This window comes from Procambarus clarkii, chromosome 83 (assembly GCF_040958095.1).
Source record: "Procambarus clarkii isolate CNS0578487 chromosome 83, FALCON_Pclarkii_2.0, whole genome shotgun sequence".
Taxonomy (NCBI): Eukaryota; Metazoa; Arthropoda; class Malacostraca; order Decapoda; family Cambaridae; genus Procambarus; species Procambarus clarkii.
Window position 1 is genome coordinate 6,183,935 of NC_091232.1, and position 10,073 is coordinate 6,194,007.

The following is a 10,073-nucleotide window of genomic DNA, read 5'->3' on the forward strand; positions in this document are numbered from 1 at the left end:
ATAGCTAAATGCACTAAATTTGGTTAACTTAGATTAAGCTCATCTGTTCAGACAGTTTAGCTCTACTACAAAGAAATCTTATATTTACACTGCCACTAAGCATCCGTGCAGTATTTTTGGCCTATACGTTTTTTTTTGGGGGGGGGGGGAGAAGAAATGGCAAAATATACTTGATACATAGGCTATAACTTTCAATTATCCTGTACTGTACTTTAATAGAAAACTGCCCCATATTTAAATAGCACAACACTTGCCCTAAGAAATGACATACAGGCACAGGCTGTTAGTGGTATCCTTACCCTATTATGATATCAACATTCGTATAATAAAAAGTACCTTTTAAATATTTAAAATTAGTTTTTTTATTACATTTATGTGCACCACAAACCAAAATTTTCCCACGTTTATCTCAACACTTAATTCATTGCATCAGACACTAACTAGATCATAATTCTTATGGTGCATTGACCTGTATTTTATTACAGTATGGTGAGGTATTACTGTGCAGTATTTTACATTTTTGTGGTTTTATAAACTAAGCATATTGAACTTAAAAGAATCCCACTGCAACTGACAAATATTACATACAATTATTTATGGGCACATTTGTAGATATGGCACATATTAAATTTATTTAAACCTAAAGTTATAGATTTTAATTAAAGCAATATATATTAATCAAATGTTTTAATAATGGCTTTCATGTATCTTTCAAAGTTTGAAGACTTTAAACTTCTTACCTACTGTTATTGTAGATAAAATGCTCAGTATAAAAAAATTGTGTAAAGGCTAAATTATTATTATAAACTAATTTCATAAAGTCTGGTAACATTTCTAAAATACCTTACAAAACACACCCTGAGTTCAGCCTAATATTTCAGAATGCATCTAGAACCCACAATTTTTCTACAGTAGAAAGGTACTGTACTAACATCATTTTATACAAGTTCAGAAAGTTTTTGAGTATTGGTAAACTGGTAAATCTTTCAACCAAATTACAGTACCATACTGTACATAATTTGCTGCCAGTAGTCTTCATTTTACTCAAGAGAAATAATTATCAAAATGGGCCTGAACATAGCAATTTTAGTATTCCCTGAGGAAAGACTGAACACAGCACACAGTTGCTCAGTGCTATCACGCAAAACAAACATGAGATGAATTGACATATTTCACAGTGTTTGCACCTTGGATCTTAACACACGTTCTCCATGTTAAAGCTAACCAATGCTTAATAGTAACAAGACATTAAAATATAAAAAGATTTATCATTAGGTTAAAACATTGTATATACAGTAACATGAAAACATACTTGACTAGGTGTAAAATAAAATAAACAATGAACAAATATAAAAATTAGAGCTTACCAGCCGAATACACTAGAGCTTTGCATCACCATTTAAAACAGGATGTGTATCTACTGACGTGGAATTAGTTTTATCATGTATAGTCTCTCTTTCACAAGTGATGTTGTATATTACTTGGTTTTTCTTAAATGCTGGACTAAAGATATTTGTTGCCTCTACTCGAACTCCATTCCTACGGGTCTCAAGGAAGCATTCAGCAAAGAATCTATTCGTCTCGTGAACATCTGGATGTTTAATATACTCTTGAAGCTGAAAAAATGTGAGAGATGTCTTGGTATACTGTAGTAAAAGGAGAATATTTAATACAAATTACCTCAATTTGTGACTAGATTGTCTATGATGTGAAAAATAATACTATGATAAATTGTCAACTTTTAACTTTCTATGCAGTTCTGTAAATGTGCATTTTAAATATATCAAATAAACACAAATTTTTACATATTAATAAAACGGGTACCACCACTGGTGCAATTGCAAGGACCCACAGCCTCGGAGAAGGGAATACAGAGCATTCAAAGAATTCTTATTTACTAATAAATATATTAAAATAGTAATATATATACTTATATATTTATATATTATCAATGTATTTAATAATTTTTTTTTTAACAATTATAAAACAAATTATGGACATTATATTTTTAATTCACTTTAAATTGTCATAGCTAGGATATTTACCTGTAGGCCACTATTCACTACTGGCCTCGAAGACAAAAAATATGGTGGGAATAGTGTACATGATATGCTAAAAAACATCTTTCTTACCTTCATCCATTCACATGCAGATAGCTCCGTCTGGCACATAGTTATTCTTTGAGTAACAGGACGGAGATGAACAATGAAATAGATGTCTGAACAGTTGAAGCTTGCACCATGGACATGGCGAAATGACACTAATGACACAAATTCTGCGTCTACACCTGTTTCTTCTTTCACCTCTCTCACTGCTGCTGCCCCTAGATCCTCTCCTATGGAAGAAAACAAAATTCTTAGGTAATGTTAAACAGTTATCACCTGCTATCTCTGCACTATGCACGTTTTTAGCAACATTTTGGCCCTGGAGTGAGTTGTCTCACATTAAACTAATTACAATAAACAGGTGTGGAAGAACATAGATATACAGTATTGTGTGAAAACTGCCTATATAATATTTAGTATGTTGCTGGAGGAGTGTGTATGAGGAGGCATAATACGGGACATTTCACCATATTTTTCACCGTGTGGTACAATAAGATTGGCTCACAAGCCACTCTGCCCTCTTAACACGATGTCAATATGGCTTATCCTCGGGCCATTCCTATCATGCATTATTACAAATTTCATGTTTGAAGACTTCCAACATTGAATATATGAAGTGCCTCGAGTTTGATTTTAGTCCATGTTCTACTGCCCCAACCGTTTGCGATACATAAAATGGATCGTAGGGCTTACATTGCGAAGCACTACGTAGTCAAAAGGGTCATCCAATAAAGATTTTGACTGATGCTTTGGCATAAAGTACTTATTTTCATTGTGCTGGTCCTATGGATATGATATCAATGTTGGTCTTACAGTTTGCATATATTAAACACAACATTTGTTAAATTTGCTGTAGTGATGAATTTGTGAATTTAAATGACATTGCTTTGAGTGACCTTTATATTAAAAAGCAGTTGTATAAGTTGAAGTGTACTCCAGAACATCCAATGCAATATAGCATCCTGGCCTCATAATTTTTATATACTGTATCAACATTTATAATTTTTTGGGAAAGGCCATATGATTACAACAATGACACTGTATTATGTAACTTGTATTAGCCTAAAACTTAAATGTATTAAATGGTTGATATGATTTTTTTTTTATTTTTTTACTATTTTATAAGCAATCTTCATAATTCAAAGTTAGGGACCACTTGAATTATGTAAAAGAATTTCTGATGCAAGTATTTTCAGTTTAGTGATGTGATAAGCATACTCCACTTTGCATATAGACTGGCTTATGACTCCTATAATAGTCCCTAGTCCAGAAGTGTGTGTGGGACCATTAAAGCTAATCATTATACTAAGATATCAAGGGCTTTCATCCAATTCCATGGAAAAACAATGTGGTGAAACTTCCTGGATAGGAGTGATGTTCAGGCATCACTTTTGTACGTACAAGTTTATCAATTGAGCTTTGGAAGTAGGTTGTGAGTGGTAGTCTTTGCTATCTTATTGGCCAATTTATTAAAGATAACACCAATATGAGTAGGTACCTAGTCAATCATAAGCTATTTGGATAGAATTAAGAAGAAATTTGTGAACTTTAGTATTAGCAACACTCAAAACAAATTCTACAAGGTATAAAAGTTTTACTTAGTAAATTAAAAATAAACTTAAGTGAATGATGGCTATGTTGTCTTATCGGCCAGTTTATTAAAGATGGCACCCATATGAGTTTAACTCACCTTGTATGTACTTTTACCTGAATAAACATTTGATTTTTTGATTGATTTGATTTGTCTCTATTACTTTAGTTGCCTATTTTCACTTCACTTTATTCCAGAAGGGATTTATGAAAATCTATTTATTGTTATTGTTCTAATAGCCAAACTACTTTACCTGGCTCAACATATCCACCGGGTAGCTTCCAATTTGGACGCGTGTAGAATCTCTCTTTAACGACTAGTAACTCGTCCTGATCATTCACTACAAAGGCACCAACTCCTACAACATTATGTGCATACCTGGAAATATTATAATGTACATGTAATCTCGTTGCTCAAAAGGCAGTTACAGCATATGTGTATTAAAAAATTTGGCATATGAAATGCCCAAACACTTATGCTACATTAGGTTGAATTGATAATATGGTTGAATGTTTTTATATTAACAAAATTAAATTGCTTTATTGAAGTAAAAAGCACTGTAATATTAACATTTCCTAGGATTAATAAGCATCAGCACATTAGGTGGAATGTCTAGGTACATATGCTCCTGGTTAGGCAAAACTGCTTAAATTTTATGTTTGTCAAGTCATGCAAATGTGCTGATTAATCAGTGATCAAATTTGTTTGTTTAATTTTCCTCACCTGGGTATATTGTTTGGTTCACTGACTGCTAACCACTTCACCATCATCACAAACTGTGACTGGGCATGGTGATACGTGAAGCCATGCTATAACATAAGAAATAAGATAATTACAGTATGTGTTTGGCATAATAAATCCAGAACTATATAAAAGATGAAACGGAGCACTTAATTTTTTTTCTTATCTATGTAGTCTAAGAATTTTATTTCTGGCACATTGTGAAAAATAATCTCGTGCCAGATATATTACATTATTCAGCAAAAATTCTTAACATTAGTTATACAGATAATACACAAGATTAAAAACAATTCAAATACAGAGTACTGTATACTTACCATATAAATTTCAGTTTTCTCTCAATAAGGAATTTATTTGATGTTTACCAAACGATAAAATCTAAACTTACTTTGGCCAAGACAGGTACCCATTCTGCGTGTTGAAGGTCAACCTTAAACCAAACTCCTCGGATTTTTTCCTCTATCCAGTGATTCAAAGATGCTGTGAATAGAATAAATTATAAAATTGATTACAAACTAATAATCATAATTCAGAAGTTATGAGTCATTTGAGTGACTTATAGGCCAAGGTACATACTCTTGTAAATAGGAAACACATTTAGGGGAAAATAACAAATCTGGGAGGGAGAAAGCTGCATTCACATGATTCCCATCCAGTTACTAGCCATACTCAATAATACTCTTGACTGTGCAGTGCTATCATTATCCACCAAGTCACCACAGTGAGTTTAAATCCATTGCCTTCTAATGCCCAGTTCTTCATAATATTACATAAATGTAGTCAGAATTAATTCATTTTTACAAACTTTCTAAAATACGAACTTTTGATACCGAAAACCTACAATTTTTTTTACAGCTTTATGCAATAAATTTATTCACTGCTTATCTGTTGTGTGCACCATAAAAATTTACCTTTTTCTCTTTACACTTCAGAGCAAAGTGAAGTAGAAATTCTCTCTTGTTAGCAGGCCAAGAGTTTTTTCTATCTCAGCTTGCTTTTAAAGCATTATCCTGCTTGTTTTTCCCACAATACAATCTGCTAATCATTTTATATCCAAGTACAGTACAGTACAAAATAAAGCTGGTTGCACAGGGGCAGTGAAGGAACTGTGCCCAATTATTTCTTTCTTCCTAGGATTTGGTTCATTTACTAGCAGGAACATTCAACACGTTTGTTTTTTTTAAATATTAATTCAGGATCTTTAAAATAAATTTAATTTACTGAAATATCTGGGAAAGATTCTATATGTGGGTATCAATCAAGTCCTGGAAGGTATATGGCATGAAGATAGACAGAAATATGTACATATACAGCACTGTACTACACCTAGTAAAACTGCTTGCAGTGCAGTACAGTACAGTGTATACATACCTAGTAATGATGCCTCTAAATTTTGTATAGATGTTGATTCTTCCACGGAAGATACTGTTATACCAGAGAATCTATCTCTGATGCCCTTGGAGAGAAAACAATATCAGTAGAATTTACTTGTTAATAATAACTAATATGATAATGCAAAAAATGTAAACAGTTTACTGTAAACAACAGAATAATCCCATATATGGTCAGAATCCAACTAATCCTCAAGCTCTTGACATTTAGAAGTAATTAATGCAAATGTCATATTGCAAAATGGCAAAAGCAATGAAATGAAAAGCAGAGGATATTAGGATGCACACGTAATAATCATACTACAGTGAGGATTACGAACTTATGCAGTGATCATTGTCAGTGTGTGCAAGTGTTAAAATGTCTCATGTTAGAAGGGTTAAACATACTTGAACTTTCCTTCCAAATCAAGACCACTCAATTTAAACAAATATATAGATCAAGTCTGTACCCTTAATTGTGAACAGAAATGTGGTGGGAAATGAGGTTAATTATCAGTACAGTAAATCGTAAAGTGGGAGTGTTTTATCTATACTGTACATGACAACTTACAAAGAACACTGTACACCTAGTCTTATGAATAGGTCAGGTGCTACTGTGAATAATTTGCTGGATTGTGAAGGTGCTTGTTTTTATTCATGGTCCTTTACCATCATTAATATATTTTAAATTTTTTTCCGATAATATTCCTCCTTCCTACCCCACAAAATGGGAACAAGATAATGATAGTGATGAGAAAAAGGAATGCTCAGAACAATTCTGGAAATGCTAGGCATGCATAATATTGCCTTGATAATTACAAAAATACAAACTGTGATATACCTTAAATTGAACTGGGGCCTCCATGATGCAGTACAAGGGAGCCTTTTTGTACTGGTAACTGAGAACTCGACTAGTAGTGGCAGTCAGCTGAAGCCTTTGATAGGAAATGGTAATATGTCCTCAATCAATCAACACTATTGGAAGTTCAATTTTAACCTAATCTTGGTCCCATGTTTACTACTTCTGCAAAAGTAAAAACATTATGCCTTAGTGTTCATAAAGTTAGGTAGAAAACTGTACAGTACAATGAAAACCTTGACAAAATCCTTCTGTTATACCCAATATTGTAATGGATCGGGGCAGTTCAATGGAAAAATATTGAATGCAATGGAAGAATTCTGATTCAATATATCATTGATTGCAATTTACTAGACTATCAAGGTAGTTAGCATGGTACAGTCTACTGTACCAAAACAAATTTTATGATCTGTACTACTCAGTTTTCCCCATGGCAAAATTTCTGCTGTTCCAATGGATAGGATTATGCAGTCACTAAATGCTAGTTGCCCGTGTCTGTTGACCCCAACCACCACTAATATGGCAGCACCAACATTTCAACAAGTCAAACATTTTTGCAGTCTCCGTGGTGTAGTGGTAAGACACTCGCCTGGCGTTCCGCGAGCGCTACGTCATGGGTTCGTATCCTGGCCGCGGAGGATTTACTGGGCGCAATTCCTTAACTGTAGCCTCTGTTTAACGCAACAGTAAAATGTGTACTTGGATGAAAAAACGATTCTTCGCGGCAGGGGATCGTATTCCAGGGACCATAGGATTAAGGACTTGCCCGAAACGTTACGCGTACTAGTGGCTGTACAAGAATGTAACAACTCTTGTATATATATCTCAAAAAAAAAAAAAAAAAAAAAAAAAAAAAAGTTACCCCAACTCTGCCCACCTCACAAAATTAGTGATGCAGTAAACCATTGAAAATTTGTAGGGATACCCGAGCTCAATACTTTATGTTAATTAAAGAATTGCTATCACAGATATGGCTTATTGACAAGCATTTTAAATTCTGTTGAAATAAGCTCCCTGTTACACATGCTTTGTATTTTATTTTTACGAATTAGTATACAAGTAAAAAAATGGGGAATACATTGTGGCACATGATTTACCATTTCAGATTGTCAAGAACAGGAAGAGTGTTAGGCTCATTGATGCTTTCCTTAGCCAACAACTGACTTTCCTCAGGATACAACCACAACCTGCCAGCTATGGTATCATTAACAGAGTCCTACCTCCAATGTATAACAATACAGTATATTATTAATACAGAGAAGTTGCATGTAAGTCTGTTACTAGCTGTCAATATACAGTAATTATATGGTATGCAGCGTGACTGGAATTATATATAAATTTTCATGGAGGTCTAAGACTTTGTGTTCTCTTATCCTTTTTTTTATGCTGCTACTTACGGGATGAGTATGAGGTGTACGATGAACTAGTGACCTCTGGCTGCAACAATAAAATTAAATTTATCACCCTACCTGGTAATGGAATTAGGATTAAATCAGTTGCAAACCGACTGCACTGATCACGGTGCTATTTGGTATGCACTTAGGAATTCCTTCCCTTTGTATTCTTATCAACTACATCACCCTTACTTTTAAATCACAGTGTTCAGTGTACTATTGGAAAGCAAACCATATCACTGAGTATTGAACTTTTTCAGGGGTAACAGTTGAATTTGGTGAAGTCAACTGTTATAAGCCTTTAATGTCAGATTAACTTAAAGATTAATACTGTATTTCACTTTTATATCTATGGAAATAATCCTTATATACTGGTACTATAGTTATATTTGACATTTTTTTTTTGTAATATTCCCAGATTTTGGAGCTCATCACATTTAACAATTCATTAACATTTTCTATACCTATTAAATGTAAATGTATAGTATATACAGTATACCAATATAGAAAAAATAAGAGATCTTGAATATTACACACATTATTTTGAATGCAACTTTTGAGTCTGACAATCTCGGAAAAGGGGGTGGAACGACATTCCAACATAGGGAAAAGGAGTGCAAGAAAGGTCAAGAAACACTACATTTGATAATTGTTGATACAAGTCAATGGATTATTCATCAGTGATATCCCAGGCATTTAAATAGATATACTGTACCAACTAAATCTGAGCTACTATTTACGTACAATCTCGGTTTACAGAATTAAAATTACTATTTAATTTTGTCTAAAATAAAAACAAGACTCTATAAAATCAAAATAATAGGTGTAAATATTTTATAAATTATACTACAGTATTTGGATACATGGCATTTTAACTCAAACTGTACATACAGTGCGGTGTTCAAATAATGCCTGGCTTATGGGTCTACATACAAATTCAAATGTTTATTCAGGTAAAGTACATACATACAAGGTGTGATACAAATATTGATGAATTTATAGATAGAGCTAGTACATACAATGCCTAAACCTACTATTACGCAAAGCGTTTCGGGGCAGAATTTTGGGCAGAATACATTTTTTATTTGCTTATCATGCACACTAGACCCATCCATGTAGTGGGCAGCAGTGGTAAGATTGCAAGGTTGCTCACAGTTAGCATATTGAGAATAACACTATTTGGTAGTATATAATTGAATAAAATACATATTTCTTGAAATTTATGGTAGTCATTGTGCCTTTGTAAACTTTTCCATAACCGCTCACTGGATGGGTATGGGTTACATAATAAATCAACTGAACTTAAACTCATACGGGGCCTTTATCCAGGCGATTCATTACCCTATACATGGTTAAGAAAGAGTTCTTAATTCAGTTAGTACTATACATCAATTACTCCCTCATCTTACATGCAATCTTTACGACTTAAAAACAAAATGCCTCATAATTCTAATAAATTCTCAGTTTATTCAACATCAACTGTAGTCTAAGCTCCATCAAAATACATTCATAAACCCTATATTCCAAATATGCAAATTTTAATCCAATTCAAAACATAAAGAAGGAAAATTAAAACATTCCTACTCACAGCTTCCCGGTGATGCGTGTTGACCACATGCAGACGACACACTGATCAGCTGACGGCCATAGCAGCTGGCAGTCAGCTGGCAGCTGTAAATAAATAAATAAATAAATGTTTATTCAGGTAAGGTACGTACATACAAGAGATTTTACAAAAATTGATAGATTTATAGATAGAGCTAGTACATACAATGCCTAAAGCCACTTTTTTTTTATCTACGGTGTAATCTTTCATATAGCATAGAGTAGCAGTACATTGTTGTGTATACCTAAGCTTGTTAATTAAAAATAATAATAATAAAAATCATTCAGATTTTACTTAAACTCTTGACCTTCCATTACTCTTAACCTTCCCTCCCAAGTACTCAAAATCTTGCCTTGTTATATATTCCGTCTAACTATACTAGTTAATACGAGATATTCCGGCTAACG

At 33.3% G+C, this 10,073-nt stretch overlaps 1 protein-coding gene across 1 annotated transcript; it reads right to left on the reverse strand.

Moving 5' to 3' along the window:
* Positions 1 to 143: 143 nt before the first annotated feature.
* LOC123768703 (uncharacterized) lies at positions 144 to 9,742 on the reverse strand. The gene is made up of 8 exons (XM_045759397.2): positions 9,649 to 9,742; positions 6,649 to 6,831; positions 5,809 to 5,893; positions 4,826 to 4,917; positions 4,420 to 4,505; positions 3,950 to 4,074; positions 2,133 to 2,335; positions 144 to 1,616 (listed from the first exon to the last, which is right to left on the reverse strand). Exons 2-8 carry the CDS (start codon positions 6,670 to 6,672, stop codon positions 1,380 to 1,382), a joined length of 852 nt encoding a protein of 283 aa, XP_045615353.2. The 5' UTR covers positions 6,673 to 6,831; positions 9,649 to 9,742; the 3' UTR covers positions 144 to 1,379.
* Between the last annotated feature and the right edge of the window lie 331 nt (positions 9,743 to 10,073).

What these genes read in the sequence shown, in the direction of transcription:
- LOC123768703 (XM_045759397.2), bottom strand. Translation starts at nt 6,672, where the DNA reads ATGGAGGCCCCAGTTCAATTTAAG. An exon ending in GGGTACCTGTCTTGGCCAAA is followed by an intron (nt 4,506 to 4,825) that starts GTAAGTTTAGAT and finishes CTTATGTTATAG; the next exon opens with CATGGCTTCACGTATCACCA. An exon ending in CTGCATGTGAATGGATGAAG is followed by an intron (nt 1,617 to 2,132) that starts GTAAGAAAGATG and finishes ACATTTTTTCAG; the next exon opens with CTTCAAGAGTATATTAAACA.